At 44.5% G+C, this 19,130-nt stretch overlaps 1 protein-coding gene across 2 annotated transcripts in view; it reads right to left on the reverse strand.

Annotated features, from left to right (window-relative positions):
- Positions 1 to 19,130, reverse strand: part of LOC147010798 (sarcoplasmic/endoplasmic reticulum calcium ATPase 2) — a 108,876-nt gene that overhangs the window by 59,199 nt on the left and 30,547 nt on the right. For both annotated transcript variants that reach the window (XM_085858914.1, XM_085858915.1), the window contains exons 4-5: positions 11,687 to 11,791; positions 8,521 to 8,659 (exon numbers count right to left, since the gene is read on the reverse strand). In XM_085858914.1, the coding sequence (XP_085715040.1) occupies positions 8,521 to 8,659; positions 11,687 to 11,791 (244 nt within the window). The remainder of the gene's footprint in view (positions 1 to 8,520; positions 8,660 to 11,686; positions 11,792 to 19,130) is intronic.

Raw genomic sequence — 19,130 nt, forward strand, 5'->3', positions numbered from 1 at the left:
ACACCTCCCACAGTTCACACATGACTACTTATAGGCAGCGTGTCCTGGGTCTCAATCATTCTTCTCATTCCCCTGCCTTGACCAGTTTTGCCTCTCTTGCTTCGCTCATTGATCAAACATGGCTCCCAAGCGCAAGACCGGTGCCGGAGATGCCTTGACTGCCAAGAAGCAGAAGGAAGTGATGAGCCTAAACGACAAAGTGGAGTTGCTGGACCAACTGCCGAGAGGACAGAGTGTGGCCTCTGTGGGTGGACTGCATGAAGTAAACAAATCCACCATTCGCAACATACAGAAGAACAAGAAGGTGATCCAAGAAAGTGCACTGTACTGTACCGAGCACCAAAGTGGTCACCCAGGTCCAGGATGCCTCCATAGAAAGGATGGAGAAGGCTCTCAGTGTATGGGTGGAAGACAGCGGGCAAAAGAACACGCCTTCAAGTGGACCTCTCATTCGCACAAAGGCTATGCGCATGTACGCGCATCTGGCTGGTGAGGGTGGCGCAAACACGAGTGATGCAGGAACGAGCGACCCCGGTGCATTCCAAGCAATCAGGGGGTCGTTTGACTGCTTCAAGAAGCACTATGGTCTCCGTAACATTAATCCATCAGGCGAGCGTGCCTCTACAGACCAGGAGGTGGCCAAAACGTTCCCTGATCAACTCGCAACTCATTGAGGAGAAGGGGTACCTGCCAGAGCAAGTGTTCAATGCTGACAAGACGGGCCTGTTTTGGAAAAAGATGTCAAAGCAAACTTTTATCTCGAAGGGGACAGCATAGAGATTCGAGGCCACAAAGGACTGGGTATTTCTTCTCCTCTGCGCAAACCCAGAAGGGGACTGTTTAACGAAGCTCATGATGCTGTACCATTCCCCGAACCCACGTGCTCTCAAGAGCAAGAACAAACACACTGCCTGTGTTTTGGAGGACCAAAAGGAAGGAGTGGGTGATGTCAGCAACTTTCACAGACTGGTTCCATAACTGTTTCATCCCTCAGGTGGAGAGGGACCTGGTGGAACAAACTTTGTATTCAAGGTTCTGCTTGTTGACAACGCTCCTGGCCACCTCACGGACCTGAAGGTGGCTCACTGGAACATCAAAGTGATCTTCCTGCCGCCTAACACTATCTCCCCGATCCAACCGCTCGACCAAGGAGTAATCTGGACTTTCAAGACATATTATACCCACCACACCTTTCGCCACATTTTGGATGTGATGGACTCCGTCCAACCCAGAACTCACTGTCGGGCAGTGTTGGAAGAAGTTCAACATAGCTCACTGCATTGGTGCAATTAAAGAGTCACTGGACAAGGTGAGAGCCTCCACTATCAACACCTGCTGGCCACCTGTGGCCACAGACAGCGAGGAACTTTACAGGCTTTACGGCACCTGCTGCTCGTTTTGCTTTTTTGTTTTTTAACTTTGACGGTACAATTGGTTAAGCACTTTTAAGAAACTTTAATCACATTCCTTCAATAAACATTGGAAACGGTACCTGATGGTCATTTCATTTTTCACTTGGAAGCCCTTGGTTGTGTCCTGGGTCTCAATCCAACAAGCTGTTCGCTTGTACGCGCATCTGGCTGCGCCAATCATTCTTCTTTGTTGAATGAACCGTTCTCGAGTATGGAATTCTCTAATGAACCAACCCAAACAGATTGCCAACACTAACAGTTTGGTGGTACATTCAAGTGGAATCGTTTTTATGAAACTCATGTGCATCGTGGTCAAAAAGATTTTAAACTTATAAAATTTTCCCCTCTGAATCTTGGACCCCCTTTTTCCATTGAAACAATGCCCCAATATTCATGGAATTGACATTCACAGTATTTTCCAGAAACATACCCCCCTTGACTGTCAGGGTCTGACAGTACTACAAATAAACATCGGATCAGTTAAGATTCTCTTCAGTTATACACTGTATTGGCTTATGCATTGTGCAGCATAAAGTATGTCAGCTAATGCTTTAGCACAGCACCTGACTATATATTCACACAAGGTTATGGTTATAGATTCAGTGTTACTACTTCATCATATTAGATCCACAATGGCCACTTTGAAGCCGGATAATATGAAAGATCACTTTATGAAAAACCAAGGTTATAATGAACCGGCTCATCGAGTGGACGCACGGCCACATGCAAGTGTGCATATATTCCACATCAAAGTGCCCTTTCCGAACTCTTCTTTTTCCCCTTTATGGCATATGCAAATTACAGCAATGAACCTCCAATAAAAACTGTGTTTTGGGGTTGAAGCATTCTGTGTTTGTGTAAAAATATTATTTGAATTAAAAAAAGTTATTCCTCGTGTTGGAGTGGACACAGGAGAAACACGAGTAAAATAGTTTTGGAATGTTTCTTCCAAATTTTCTTTTTCTTGGGCTCTCATGTACAATTGTAACCATTCAACCACAATACTACTGGAAAAAATATATCAAAAGGGTGCTTGAGGAAAATCTAAATCATACTAAAATAAGGCAATTCTCTGCATGTCCACCTCTCGACTATTCAGCAGCCATTGCAGCCATCGTTTCCTCTTTCTTCTCACTTGACACTGTCCTGCTTCAGTTTCTGCTGTCCCTCTTTTACACCACCGGCCAAGCTGTTTTCAAAATCAACATCCTCCCTCTCCTGAGCCCTAAAGGCTAAGTGGCTTCAGCTCTGAGCTACCGGGTTTCTATTGGGGGTGTGCATTTTCTGATTTAACACAATCGTCCAGATGTTGATGTCATGGAGACGTGATCAAGTGGGTTGATTCAAAGATTCGGATACATGTCACGGGGATGCTGTTTTGTGCAGAGAAGAAGGATGACGGCCTCCCAAGTCTGTGTAAGTGAAGAAATTTATCTACACTCACAAACCAGGACCATCATGTGCATCGTGGTTGCCTCGAAGCATTTTTGTCGTTAATCTACAACCTGCAAATCGTTGAAAAGAAATGATGCAGCAAGCTACTGTCCTTTATCATTCTTTCTCTTTCCACGCCCTCAATATTCCACAAGCCTTGGCTAACCACGGAGATAATAAGGCCATATGGGCTCAGCCCCTACCAGGACAACCACCAGTCTTGGAGGGCGTTGCCAGCGAGGTCGCCGAGTGATTAAACGCTATGACGAAGGATCCCTGGAGACAGCTATGAGAGGATTGGCCATGCAGTCAGAATTCTTTAAAAAGTGTATTGTGGATTGAGCACCTCTCACCAGCAGCACCTCCATTTGCTCTTCCCCACTCCACCCCGACCCACTTTCTTTTTCTCCTTCTTGGGCAAAAAGGTGCTATATAAACATAATTACGATTGTTTGTATATATGTATGTTCATTATAGAAATGAAAACAGTTGAGCCAATCTCCACCAATTTTGGCATACATGCTCAAGGTACCCAAGGTCAGGTCAAGGGCACAAAATAATTCCCACCCCCACCCTCTCGGCGGGAATGGGGAGATGACTTGCACTCTTCTCCGTGTCCAGGTGAAATTTACAAGTGGTTGAACCACTGACCCCTGCTGGAGGGAGCGGCTATTGACTTTTTTCGCTCCCAGAGGGAAATAAATAGTGTCTCACTGTTAGTGAGTGATAAATAGTGTCTCACTGTTAGTGAGTGATGGATGAAAGCATCGTCCTGGGGATGCAAATGTTGTTGTCCCAGTTCTCATTCATCGAGTAGTGTTGGGTGGTACATATTCTCCAAATTTTATTGGGGAAACATATTCTTAATGATTCTGTGTGGAAGTCAAAGTCGAATGGTAAAGCTTAGTGCTGTATCATTGCATCCTGCATTTAGTTTGTGTGTTGATGGAGTTGAAAGGAGACAGAACCGATAGCTCATTTCTTCTTAAAGACTTGGAAGGGGCTGTTGGACTCGCACCAGCGCCATGCTCAGCTACTCCTCACCACGTTAATGAGTTAAATTCAGACAAGGAAAGAACAGGTAGGTGGAGAGGGAGGAAGAGGAGGGGGGAAAAATTTTAGGACTGGGAAAAAGAAAACAGAAAGGGTAGTGGGGAGAGTGGGGAGGGAGGGGGGGGGCAACTTAACCAATTTATTGGAGAAACCAACTATTTTAAAAACTACAGTTCATAGAACACCTGATGCCACACATTCTTGAGAAAAATGACATGGGAACTTAATCTTTTTGACTCTTGCATTGCATTTTCGATCACAATCTGTATTTCTTATGAGCTTTAATTTGAATGTCGATATTCCCCAATGCTGAGAGCACCAACGGCAATTTGATTGGTGAAGATGGCATAAAATAGCATAATATTTTTGGCCAAGCACTGCTACACTGGAGGTTTTTGGAAGTGATAAGGCGATTCATGTTCTGCAGTGCTCACGTATGTAATTCAATTGAAATAAAATAAAAGTTTTAAAGGTTATAGAAAGAAATAAATAAATAAACAAACTGTTGAATCTGAAGCTTACCATCCATCATTGATGCACTGTCTTTTACACCACCTTATTTAACATGTTAATTAGTTATTCGTGGCGGTTGTATGCATCCTTTACGATGCCCCAAAACAGTAAGTTTCTTGTTTGGAATGATTTTCAATCTTGTCTGACTGCCAGACACCCAGGCAGACAGACTGGAATAATTACCTTATTCCTCTCTGCGCATGCACAATCGTGAGGAGATCCCGTACAATTTGCCAAATTCAGAGCCAAAGTACTGCAAAACTGTAGCTGCATGTTCCAATTCATGTTCCACAGTGCTCAAAATACAACATTTAAATGGAATGAAGTAGTTCCTTGATCATAGACAGACGTCTGTAGACTCACAGACAGACCCAGTTGCTTAACACCATTTAGGAAGAAGTGTTGGTTAACAAACAGATCACACTCCCATGTCTCAGCATGCGATAATGGTATGAACCGAGCTGGCAGCACCACAAATCTGATCGTCTGCAAGGATTAATTGCAGCACTTGTAGAAACATGATTCACGATGAGTCTTGATCAAGATTTAAACAAAACTTGAATAGTAAGGACGAGAATCACACCGAATCAATATGGTGAAGCACAGTATCAAGCCATCCATCCATTGGGATCATACTCTGTGCAGAGCGTTGGTGCTGCCTAAGCAGTCTCCTTGGCTATTGGGCACAATCCTGGACGCGTCACCACTCCGACACAGGATACCAGCATGCTGGTACTCATTTTGCCAACCTCAGAAGGATGACAGGCAGAGTCAACCCCACCTGGTATCAATTCAACAGCCGAGTGGGATTTGAACTCAGGATACTAGGATCCCAAGCCCACCACCCTAACCATTAAGCCAACACCAGGCATATATCAAGCCATGGGTCACAGGATTTTGCCTTGAAGATGCCCGTAGGAGGTGTAAAATCGACTTTCACGCTTGAATCCTGTATAGATCAAAGTCCGTACATTGGGAGGGGGTGGGTGCTGTAGCTGCATGTTCCAATTCAATTGGAACATTGCTCAACAGTGTAGCTCAAAAAGAGCAGCAAATGCACGATTGCCAAAACTAAAGGGGGCTTTCTCCAGGGTGTTAAAAAGGAAAACACAACCATTACAGACATTGGAAATACAATTTAATTGTACATTGCAAGAGGAGCAATGTGAACCGATTTCTAAATAAAATAGTACTATATATAATATAAAAGTGACCGATTGCACTGCAATTCAGATGCAGTGCAAATAGACTTAGTACATTTAAATTACTGCAGCGTATTAGTGAGTTATTTCCAGCAGGCATAGGTATTCCATGGTTTTACAAGTACGTTTAAAGGTTGATGGCTTTATAGGTCCTCTACAGAATAATGGTACACCACAATGCCTGTGAAGCAGGATGACAGTTTATAGCATCTTCAGAATATGTCAGGATATCAACTTCCCTTGATAAATTATTTACAATCTTGAGATCTGACAGCTCGATTGGCAATACGCCCAGATGGGTGGATTATGATGACAGAACTGTTTAAACCACATTGCTGTTGGATCAGAAGGTCAACTGCAGGCATCATAAATTTATCCCTGTATCTGACACATCATTGGAACCCTTAAAATGATGGCAAGACCAGTTCTGTGACGAAGTTAAAAAGACAAATTATATGGCCAACTTGAAAAGAATAGTTCTTCGGCCGAGATTTGCATCGACACTCCACCACTCAGGTGTCAGGTGTCAAGTCAGGCCAGATTAGATCTGTGACTTGCTACAGGTATCATGCAAACCTGTACTAACATGTTCCATGGTCCGGTTGTCGGTGACGAAACCGTCTCCCCCACCAGCTTTTTTGGTGAGGAGGGTGTTGGATATGGACACACAGCAGGATTAAAAACAAAACCTGTCAAAGGGAGGAGGAGCTCCTTGTGAGCCAACGGCCATCCATATCTAGTGCCCAACATCCTCCTGCAGTTAGGTTACTTCTTATGAGGAGGTTGGTGGCAGGATTTGCACTACACCGTAAAACCCTTCATTCCGCAAAACACAAAAACGCAAAAACGCAAAGCAATCTGAAAACACACTCCGTGGGAGTACCTCCTGTGCAGCTTCCCTTCGCAGGGCAGCTCACCGGATGATGGGATTGGGGCAAAGCCTCTGGGATACCCAATCTTTGATGATAGGAGGGAAACCACAGGGTAACATTCCAGGGTCAGATTGCGGGAGTGGTGCCGAGGTATCATCCACCAGACGGCGGTCTCCTTGGGTTAACCTGAGGCGGTCCCTTTGGGTGCGTGCCTGGAATGTCCTAACCCTAAGAGAGGATGATCACCTATCTCTGTTATCATCTGAGCTCAAGCGTTTGGACATCGGTATTGCGGCACTCTGAGGTTCGGAGACCGGATTGCAGCGAGATCATGGTGGGTGGTTACACCTACTATTGGTCTGGTCGCTATGATGGTTACCATTCCCAAGGAGTTGCTGTAGCTGTGTCCAATAAGCTGACTCCAATGATAATTGAGGAAACACCGGTCAACGAGCGGATGACACGAAGGATTCGTCACTCCTTTGGTGTCATTTCCCTGGTCTCTGTTTGTGCTCTGACTGAGGCGAGTGATCTCACCGTGAAGGATGCATTCTATGCCACACTCGAGTCTGTGGTTGATCAGTGCCACAGACGAGATACACTTCTAGTCTTGGGGGATTAAATTCATCGACTGGAACTGAAAGGGATGGTGACGAGACGTGTGTTGGTCCCCATGGGTCAGGAACTATGAACCAGAATAGCACAAAGTTCCTTGACTTTGCAAGAAGTCATGGACTTAGGTTGGCCAGTTCATGGTTTCAGCACCCACAAGCTCATTGCTGGACTTGGTATTCCAACGCTGGCAGTGTGGCAAAGGAGATTGACCATGTCCTCGTTGATGGTCGCTGGAGAATGATCCAGAACTGCAGGGTCAACTGGAGTGCTCAGTTCCTCAATACTGACCACCGGCTTGTTGTAGCAACTCTGAAGTTGCACTTTAAATCCAGGAGAATGGTACCATCCCAACCTCGGCTGGATGTTGGCAAGCTCAAAGATGAGAGGGTAGCTGAGGAGTTTGCGAACAAGCTGAGTGGAGATTTGAGGAGTCTGGGTGCTTTGGGAGGTACTGAAGAGTTGTGGAGTGCCTTCAAGACCACCGTCCTTGATGTTGCCAGACAGCAAAGAATCACTGTCTGTCAAGACATTATCGAGCGCCTCAAGGACGATCCAGACCTGCTCGGGAGAGTCATTACTGGCGATAAATCGTGGATTTTCGAATATGATCCCGAGACCAAATGGCAGAGTCGTCAGTGGAAAAGTCCAGCATCACCAACACCAAAGAAAGCAAGGATGTCGAAGTCGAAGGTCAAGGTGATGCTCATCGCATTTTTTGACATCAAGGGCATCGTGCACTTTGAGTTTCTACCACAGGGTCAAACAGTGAATCAATACGTGTACAAGGAGATCCTCCGGCGCCTCATGAAATCATTCCGGGCCAAGAGGGATCTGTGGGAGAACAACGCGTGGGTGCTCCACCATGACAACGCCCCTGCTCACAGTGCCCTGAGCATCCGACAGTTTCTAGCAGAGAGAAACGTGCCAACTCTGGAGCAACCCCTGTATTCACCAGACTTGGCCCCTTGTGATTTTTTCCTATTCCCCAAGCTCAAGGGGGTGATCAAGGGGACCCAATTTCCTGATGTGGAAGCCATCGAAAGGGCCATGATAGAGCTCCGGAGGATTCCAGAAGAAGCCTTCCGGGGGTGCAGAGGCGTTGAAGAAGAGGATGGACAAGTGTGTGAGACTGGAGGGAAACTATTTTAAAGGGGACAAGCTGTGATTTCAATATATTTTTTGGAATAAAATTTGTGGTCAGTCCCGTTACTTTTTAGACGAACCTCGTATATGCCAAGTCTCACCAATTGTTGATATGTTTTGAAACCAATATTCAGTATACCTTAAACATATATTTGGTCAGGGATTGGGTAGGAGGAGTGGGGGAGAGGGTGAGGGGAGGAAGAGTCTAAAAACTCATTTCCATTTTCACAAAATTCCTTCCGAAACCTACCCAGCCAAACTGTTTGACAAACTCACCTGCCACCTCCACAATGTCCCCAGGAACTATGTCTCGGGCCTTGATGCGCTGCACTGTATTGCGGTCCTGCCGATACACTTTCCCCATTTCTGGTTCATATTCCTTTAATGCCTCAATCGCATTCTCTGCGTTCCGTTCCTATGGAGACAAATGAGAAACTTGTCAAAGTTTGTACATCCCTGCCCTCCCTCCAAATAACATTTTCGGTTGGGTTTCTGAAAATGATATATGTAATGAACACACAAATTCCATAGCCCCCAAATTCAAATTTTTCAATCTTCGGACCTTTATGAGCATAGCATTCTAATAGTCTAATTCTTAAAACATCTTAGGTTAAACTCACTCTAAACAAGAAGCTTTACAGTTGAAAAACTTATTCCAAATAAGCTTGTTCTTCTCAACTCCATTAGCCAGATTTACTTTACAGTGAGCATGGTCCAGTGTTCTTTGGTCTGCTGGGTACAAAGCCAATTTGAGATTGAAAGTTTCATCGTTTGCGATATAAGCCGATAAATTTATCAAAACTTAACTCATCTGCAGGCTATTTCCTCCCAAGTGATACTTGACTGCACAATCACAAACCTGACCAAACACTTTCCTTTGAATGAGAAAAGACATATCTTGCATCGTTGCCCGAGGATGGATCAATCAACCTGTCGTAGGTAAAGCGATGTACATAGAAAGGTTCACCGAAAAGAATGGGGGAAATGGTTGGGAGAAATATTCAATTTAATAACCATCTTACATTATCCTCCTTTCGGCGAAGAAAATTTTAAAGCATGATACTTGGAAGAGATTTGTACAAATGAGATTCCATATTTAACCCATACTTAAAGTCTGAATCATCCAAAAGAAGACGATAATGGAGAATTGCACAAGCCAAAGATGCGAGTTGCACGGTCTGTCCGACGGTGCTCGGCTTGCTGGCTCCAACTCCAAACAGGCTACACAGCGTTGTGGGAGATGGCAGAAGGTGAAGGGGATGCCACCACAGAGCACATGATCCACCCTGTGACTTTAGATTGAATTACCCGCTCCCAAGAACCTCCTCTCCAACAGAAGGCTCGTGGATGCCAGCAACTCCGAATGACTGAGAGGAACTGAAACTCAACTGGGCACAACTCGGGGCACCGTTTTTATCAACTAGGTCCAACGCCCTGCCCAATGACATCAACCAGTGTCGCTTGCTCAGTGTGGATTAGTGGAAGTCATGGAAGGAAATTAGCAGAAGGAAATTCCGAGGGAGGGGGGGGAATGTGGAGGATAGGTGTAAACCATTTTTTGCCAGAGGTGTGGGGTCCCTATGGGCCATCTTCCATGCAGTGAAAAATAAATAGGCAAATGTTACAAATATATATATATATATATATATTTTAAACAATATTAAAACTTCTCGAAGCACCAAACAGCTGTCATTACGTATCAAAATTTACAAAGAGAATTAGTGAAACCACACGCTGCATACCAGAAACGCTTACAATGCAGTCCATTTTCCAATTGTTTTATGGTTTTTTTTTTTTCTTGCAGTGGCCAGTGGGACTTTTGTCACATGTCTTAGTAATAGCGACATTGACGATCAGTTTACCGGTTCGGGGCCGTTCAAAAATTACGTAACGACAATTTTTCTAACACCTGCGGTGTTAATTACACAACTACAATTTAATTACACAACTAAGCAAGTACGTAAGTGAGAAAAAAAAGTACACAAGTAAAATTACCTAACTGACGTTACACCCGGAGGGTAGGGGGGATGGGTGGAAGATTTATAATATCATCCTCTCCACAAAATTTTTATATCATCCCCCCACCCCCACCTTTCAAAATGGATTTACGCCACTGGTAGGGGTGACGATGGTCCTGCCCCACACCTCTAGATGGTGCAAAAATGTTCTCGTCTTGCTAGAATTGTGCCTAAACTCATGCCCAGTGGGTGTTGTAAGGCCGTGATCCCTTTACACGGACATAAAAGACAAATTACGAAGGATAAAATATTAAATAGGGGAGAAGGGAAAATCATGGGAGACATAATTCTATTGCAGTTTGCTTTACCACAAACTTGCACAAAAACAGGAATCAAGGGAAATAACTCCAGTAAACCCTTAAATATCACGGAGGCTATGTTCCTGGAAAATGCCACGAATTAGAAAATCACGAATGCTAAAACGAAGAGCCGATGGGAAAAAGGGGTTAGATTCCTGGACTTAGGAATGCAGGGGAAGGCAGGGGAAGGCAGGTAGCAGCAAAAAATAAACATGCAAAATAAATATAAATCGGTTTGACGACGAAGTCTACTGCTGTGTTGAAGCAGATAGAAACATGGCCCCTCCATTTGTAATGTGTCCAAAACCCTCATTCCTTCCCGATGAATCCTTTAAAGTTTAAATTGTTTGCCTTTGTAACTTGTCGATGAGTTTCTTTTAGGAATCGTTGTACTGGTAGAGGGGCACGGCATCAGCAGCACAGTCGCACCCCAACAAAATGATAGCTACCCGTCAGCCAAGCTGCCATACGTAAGAAGTATAATTAATTCCTTTTCTCCATTAATTCATAGTTTCGCTTTCCCTCTCATCCCACGGTTCTGCATTTGTGTAGTCTCATGTGTCTAATAAACCGTGTTACTTCTTAAGAATATGTGTTGCTCGTTTTCCACCTTCTTGCGCGTGTGAACCATTTGGTGTTAGGGAAATCCCTGGAAGAGATTATAAATGTGTAAACTCATTTTAAGAGACTGGCAGGATTCCATACAGCTTGGTGCAAATTAGTTTAATTCGTCAAAACAAATTAAACATTTATTGCCAAACTTGATTTTATAATCATTCTGAGATCACTTAAGACATACAACAGCTGACCGTAACCTAAAAAAAATAAACACATGATAGCATGCACTCCCCAAACAAGCATTGGCAAAGCATACCGATGCACCTCACGTTGAAAGAATACTTTCAGCAACAAACATGAAATGTCAAACATAAATTTTGCATTTTTAAAATTCTGTTGAAATGGGTATTTTACTCATGAAAGCAATGTGAAAGAGCAGTCCAGGTTTGAGATTATTTTTACAAAGCAATGTATTTTTGGGTTTATCGATTTTTTTTTTTTTTTAAACAAAAACCCACCTCCATACAACAGAAACAACATATTTTTCTTAAAACAAATGTGACTTGCCTGCCATACTCCAACAATGGCATTGGCGATAAGAATAAGCAAGATTACAAATGGTTCCACAAATGCTGTCACAGTTTCTTCACCTTCTTCGAACCACGCCAGGACCTAAGGGAGACAGGAGGGGTAAGGGTACAAGTAGAGGAAGATGGGATCATTATTTTTGGAAAAGGCTCCATCAAAGACCGTTTAACAAAAATCAAACAAAAAAAAAAACCAATCACAATTCAGGTGAACGTTGTGCAAGTTTCATGTGATTAAAATAAACACTTGAGGTGAAAAGTCACGTCAACATTTTATACCCGAAATAATGTTGCATTTTTAAAAATAAATAACATAAACCAGTTAGCAGATGTGATAGGATGGTTTGGGATTTGATGAAATTGGGGGGGGGGAGAATCGAACTACCATCACAATCTTGTGACAGAATGATGCCAGAAGGGCTGCCACCCACGACTCCACATGCACCCACCCCCTACTCAATAAATGTAGAAACGTCATTCAGTATGGTAAAGACATGGGAAAAAGTCGTTTTGACAGGGCCTAATGGAATAAAGGGATGGCTTGAAGATAAATTTAGATACAGTAAACAGAATCGCAAGAGATTGTTAATTATGCATACAGCAAACTCCAAAGTATTGCATGGGGGGGGGGGGTGGTTAAGCTCCTGGAAAAATACAAGGTTATTCAAAACTGTGAAAGTGAAAAACAATTCCCTATGGGAATGAGGGGGTTAGGTTCCTAAAATGTCAAGGAAGGTTTGCGATAGCCAAAAACACACACACACACACACACACACACACACACACACACACACACACACACACACACACACACACACACACACACACACACACACACACACACACACACACACACACACCACAAGTGAAATAAACATGTAAAATCAGCTTTCCGATGACGTCTCCTGCTGTGTTGAAGCAGATTAAAGTTCAGAAGCGATTCAACTCGACTGTCAACGCCACCATGCTTCCCCTATTAATCTCTTAAATGGTGTTCCTTCATAATCCGTCCATGTGTTTCTTTTATAAATTGTTCTGCCAAAAAACAGCGAATAAATAAAATTAAAAGAATCACTTTTGTCAATCCGTTTTACACTTCAGCGCCATTCCATTATTAATGGTATGCTAGATCTCTTGGGTGCAAGATAACAATCAAAGCTCAGCTCAAAAACTGCAATTGGTCAAAATTAAGCCCTGCATTAACGAAACTGGTACGTAAAGAGGTTGCCCACAATTGGTCAAAACCACAATATTTTAGGATTTGCTGTACAAAGTTTGGTGACAATCCATGGATCAGTGAGATAAGAGATATCCTCCTCTATTAAACAAGAGCAATAATCGCTTTGCAATACATGTCCACTACCGGTCCCAATGAATGTTCGGGAGATAAAAATTTGTTTAGGTTTAACGCATGCTCGAGCCGATACCAAAATCAAAATGAAGAAGAAGAACCTTTCTAACAGTGTTTCATTCGTTTCTAGCTTTGCCTATTTCACATTAAAAAAAAACCTCGATGTACAAGAATGAAGCAAAACCATGTGTACAGCTTATGTGCATATATAATACATCGTGGTTATATACCTGGGAACATTAAAATTGCACTGGGCCATGGACTAATACCCAGGCCTAAAATCTGAGGCCTGCTGATCTGTGCTGCTTCATGCAATGGCAATGCATGATTTTATTGGGATGGAGTCAGGCCAGCTAAATACTGACCTATGTATTTCTTATAACATGTGATATTTTCTCAGTCTGAAAAAGGCATAACTGTAAAAATTGATGAAACGCTACAAAACTCAAACTTTTTCTGCAATTTGTCACAATATAGTCATGCACCAAGTTACACTTGAATATGTTAAATAGTGTGGGGAGGGGGGGGGAAGTCGGAAAAAAACCACAGGTGGGACAGACAGCAAACCTATAGTCCCCTCCAGTGAAACCGGTAGGGGACCAATAAGGAAATTTTATATACGAATTGTTACGGCTGTGGAAATTTGCAATACACCAGAAAGGTCCTCAGGTGAGATATATCGATAAGTTAATGTGTAGTTAGTCCACACCAGTTGTTTAAAGGGAATATGTGTGATTCATCCGGGCTGCGACGCTTTGAGTTAGCCATTTTTCTTTACCTGTCGTTATTTTGGAACAACCACGCCATCTCAACAACCATGCCATCCACACCACAACGCCACTAAAGGAGCAACCAAACCAGCCCCACCCCAATTTCTCCTCCGGTAAACAAGTTTGACGGTTGGAAACCAACTCCCGCCCCAATTTCTCTGGAATGTTCCTCCCCCCCACCCACGCGCCGCGAAAGGCGGGGCGGGCGCAGGAGGAATAAAAGGGCACGAGGAGCGCCTGGGAGGGAGAGCGCGGATAGCAGAGACTTGGGGCAGTTGTGTGGAAGTCTTGGTCGTCGTGGTCGTGGTCCAAGTCTTCGTCGTACACAGACTTGGGGCAGTCGGGTGGAAGTCTTGTCCTCGTGGTCGTGGAGAGAAGGCGTCACGACCTGCCCACCGTTGCAAGGCCCGAGATCAGGCACGGCTGTCCTAGTGGCCGTGGGGAGAAGGCGTCATGACCTGCCCACCATTGCAAGGCCCGAGATCAGGCGCGGCTACGCTAGTTGCCGTGGGGACGAGACGTCACGACCTGCCCACCGTCGCACCACGAGGGTGCGGGTAAGACCCTTCGGTCTCGTGGGCCTTTTCGGTCATCCACGGCCCACGACCATAAATGTCTACAGACCCCGTCTACCCCCTTACCTGTGAGGGAGGTCTTTGTTTTTGTATGACTGCTGTGGTGCAGTGTCCTGCCAAGTTGAAACTGTGTAAGTGCTTGTAAATAATAATTATAGTCGGTTGTATTGCTTACGCTTTCTATATTGCATGATTCCTTGCTTGTGTTGTGTGTGCAATATGTGCTTGCTATAATAAATGTCCTTGTGTGAAATGCATCCCGTTCGTCGTCTCTTTCCCTTTTGAAAGTGTCATTTTGAATCGCGGAATAAATTAGTATTGGGTTTTGAACACCCGGGTAAAGAAGAGAATCTGATCTGTCGAGGTCGGCGATAACACCGCTCGGTTATCACTGTAGCACGGAACGGACCGCTTAAGCGGTTCGTGTCCTAGGCCGACCTGCGGCGAGGTACGATCGCCCAGTCGACTACTCGTGCAGGTACTTAGGTAGGTCGAATTTGGCGAGCAACCCTATCCTGCGCAGGTTGGCAATTAGCACGATCGTGTTGAGGTTAAACCCCCACCCGTGACTGGCTACTGGCGGTAGTTCCAGGAGGGTCACGACTGAATTGTCCGTCCGGTGGGCGACGCGGTTGCGATTGGAGTTACGCAATCGCTTGCACGCCTGGCGGGCCAGAGTTCGTAACAATATATATAATTTAAGACAGACCTAGATTTTTGACGGTGCACGTACAACTTAAAAACCACATGCACTGTGTGTACGTAAAACAAGACAATTTTGTTGATATTTAACAAAATAACTTCCTCATTGAACACCGCTCCTTCCCAATTCCATATGCAGGTGATGCATGACATTATCGTTGGGCACTGAAGGAAGGGAGTACTCAGTTTTTACATTGTTTGTTTGTCCGGACGATATCTCAACCATCCTTTGAACGAGGAAGCTGAAATTTGGAGACAAAAGTGAAGATGAGACAAGACGTCTTGTCTAGGAGACGAGACGTTATTTTTTGATTAATCAATCAATTGATTAATTACTTGATTATTGTCGATTTATTAATTCCTCATTTATTTTCTTTTTCATCTGGTCATTTCATTTATTTCTTTGGACACGACAGTAAAGTGATTTGACTATATAGGGTATTTTTCATTAATTTATTAATCGATTGATTAATTACTCATTTTTTGATGAATTAATTTTCAAAAAGTGACAGATTCAGATGAAACAGTGATGCTTTTGGCATGTCATTAGCTAATTGATTAAGAAATAAATTATTTTACGATTCTTATTTATTTATTTAAATTATGCAATTAATTAATTATTGTACACCGCTCCCTCCCAATTCCTTCGCCATGTGCTGCACAGTGGCATCACCGGGCGCCGAAGGCACCCCGACAATGTTGCGCGCTGGGGAATTCGTTATTTATTTATTTGGCATGGGGGCGGTGTACTTTGAATGTACCTCTACTTGTTTACTTATCTGATCAATGCGGTCATGTTTATAATCACTGATAATGTAATGGACACTTTATTGCTCCACAGTGCTACACTCCCTCCACCACCCCCCCCCCACCTCAACTATGCTTTGGCGCCATTGTATTTCTAGCTCAGCCATTTTACAGTCACTTCTCACCGAAGGGAATGTGGAATTTTCATTCACCATTTTACCAAGGCTTTTTTACTCGTATGCAGCTTATGGCTGCTTGGATGCATCATTTTCTGGGGGCATGGCTGTACCACTGATGCAATGTCCCCAGTTACTCATTTTGCCGACCTCAGAAGGATGCCACGCTGAGTCAATCCACCTGGTGCTAATTCAATGGGTTGACAGGCTTTAACTCAAGACTCTGAGGTCTTAAGACAGCCACCTTTACGTTAAGCCAACACCATGCTTTTACAAAGGCGAATCGGACTCATACCTTGCGGAAGGAAATTACAATACTGTAATGAGGTGCGACGTATGTTTTCAGTTTATCAACATGGTCGCAATGTTGAAAATTACTCGTTTCAAAATACAGGTGTATTTTATACGAGTTTAACATCGAGATGTATTGTTGCGGGGCTGGGTATCGGTGGCGAGGACGACCGCGAGGTGAAGCAGTGAAGTCGTCTCCCACCGAACACCCGAAATTTAGGTCGTGACTCTCGGATAAGTCCGAAAAGGCACGGGTCCCTTACTGGACCATGAATCGCCAATAATTCAACCGCTTGGGGTAGGGTCAATTGCCAAACTTCAATATACCTAATTACCCACGCGGGCAAAGCTACCGGGGAATTCACACCCTTGACGGACCTCGAGCGGAACGAGCCGTTACCGTGCGTAACCCGAGCGGAGGTTACCAAGGCCCGTCGGTTCAAATGAACAATTTACGGCATCGCTATTTCTCAACACACACCGTGCCAAGCCAATGAAAGAAACACAGAAACGAGCTGGAACATTTAACAAAAGGGATATTTATTTATAATGGGGCAGGGGAGCACGCACGAAGGCAGAGTTAACCGAATAAAAGGAATGCAATTTACACACGCCACTTAAACGTTCCGACTTAAGACGGGCCTACACACAGACACACATCCCCCAAAAAGAAATGGTGGCCGCGGCCTTTATTGATAACCCCAGCTCGGAGGGAAGGTGAGCTGGAGGTTAGAGACTGGCTTGGACCTTCCCGCTTCGTGCGGTTCTCGACGATTTGGCCCGGCGGGACTCGAACCCGCAACACGATGCCGCTCCAAGCACCAGGTACGGAGGGTAGCGTCAGGCGCTGGCACGCTCCACAGGCAAAACAGGCGACGAGGCAGGCAAAGCAAGTCAGTTCGACAAGCAGGCAAGCGATTCTCCTCTGGCTCGCAGGCAGGCAATTCATGGCGGGAAGACTCTCTCACTTGGTCGCCCCCACACAATTATCCCCTTTCTGTGACAGGGGGGAGGGATCTGTCTCGTGTCATTCCCCTCCTCATTGGACAGGCGTATCGGGCGATTTCCCGGCCGTCTGAGATTGGTCGGGGGGGGGGGGGTGGGTCATGTCTCCACCCCTCGACCAGGAAGTTGAGCAGCAATATGTTGCGTTGGCTCCCCATTGGCCGAGAGGCGGCAGACGTGCTCACACCCCTCCGATTGGCTGAGAGTGGCGCCATGCCCATATTTGGAGCGAAATCCAAGACTCCAACGTCCAAAGAAACCCCACCTGGCACATTGGACTCCGCCAACAGCTATGCTTGACACGCATGCGCGTGGGAAAGGCCGATGGTGAAGAAGCGAAGATGGGCATTGTTGTTGTTGAAGTTTAAAATGTAAAAATCCTAACTATAAAATAACTCACAGCACACGTACAATTAATCACCCATTAAACATAGGACGGGACCCTAACGAGAAACACATACTTACCGATATAGCTGATCTATAGGAGCTGGCTGTTGTGTGCAGTAAACTTCCAAATTCGCAACAGTATGACATATTTAATCAAGAACACAAAAACATGATATTGGCGAGAAATGGCGACATCCCGGAAGTGGAGGTCCGCCACAAATTTCTGGTTGTTATAAATATCCTGCCGGTGTGGTCTCAATGTTGCATACATTACAAACATGTTAAAATAAGTGAAATTTACCATGTGTGCGAAAGCCATAAAATACACCTGTGAATTTTGACCGACATTTTTCAGTCTTCGGGAATCCCCTCTGAAACATGTGACCAAGGAGCGATTACGCGAGACCCTGTAGCGGCTGCAGTTTTGCATCTACCGAACAAGGCACGTCTACACATGACTGTCACATGTGTGTCCATGTCACGCGATCTGTTTCGCAAAATTTCCAAATTCATGACAAAAAGACGTCAGAAAATTATAATGGATTTTATGGCCGAAAGAGAACCTGCTGATCAAGCCAAGTGACCCGGTGTCAGAAGAGATGACGCAAACACTTCCCCTGAGATTGCCAGCGGCGAACTGGATGCATCGATCACTCCCAAAGACACTTTCCTTGACAATGGTGCATGCAAAACTATTGATGTAAACCTGTTCTTGAATTTCTGGTACACACTGTGCATGTAAACCTCTATTTTTATTTTTATTTTTCATGTCCGTTCCTCACGGCTAAAGGCCCGGTCACACCTTGACGTTTTAGCCAGCGATGGCAACGTATTAAAATGTATGTAAAACGCTGGCTTACGTTGAACTTTTGATGTTTTTTTTTAAAGATTCGGACGTATTCATAGCGACTTGGTCTTATGTATAACGCATTGGTAAAGGACACAGAACGTTTCGTTGTGTTATAGATAACTTATACCAACGAATGCTGAACCTGTTGTCGGCCTACACAACCGATGCCCAACGATAGTCTAACTTAGGCATAGCGCGTTGCACGCATCGCCGACGATGTCGTGACGTAGCCTATTAAAAGGCTGACGCACAACGATTCGAATCATAACTGCCGTAGAAATGGAAGTGTCAACATCGCGGTCACACCTTGGCGATCTTGCCAGCGTATGCCGACCTAAGAAAAATGTGTCTAAAACGTTGGGGCACGTCAGATACGGTATGAGTAAGTTTGGTATACGTGAGTAGAACGCTAAAGTACGCTATCATACGTCGTAGTAAGTAGAGTACGTCAAGAAATTTTAAACATGTTCAAAATTTTACGACGTACTCGGCGTATGACACACGTTCCGCATGCGATGGGGATAAGTTTTACACACGATATGTGGACGCTTACACACGTCCACAAAGGCT

The sequence above is a fragment of the Eptatretus burgeri genome, chromosome 16 (genome assembly GCF_056783735.1).
Source record: "Eptatretus burgeri isolate ZD-2024b chromosome 16, Ebu_testis_v1, whole genome shotgun sequence".
Lineage (NCBI taxonomy): Eukaryota > Metazoa > Chordata > Myxini > Myxiniformes > Myxinidae > Eptatretus > Eptatretus burgeri.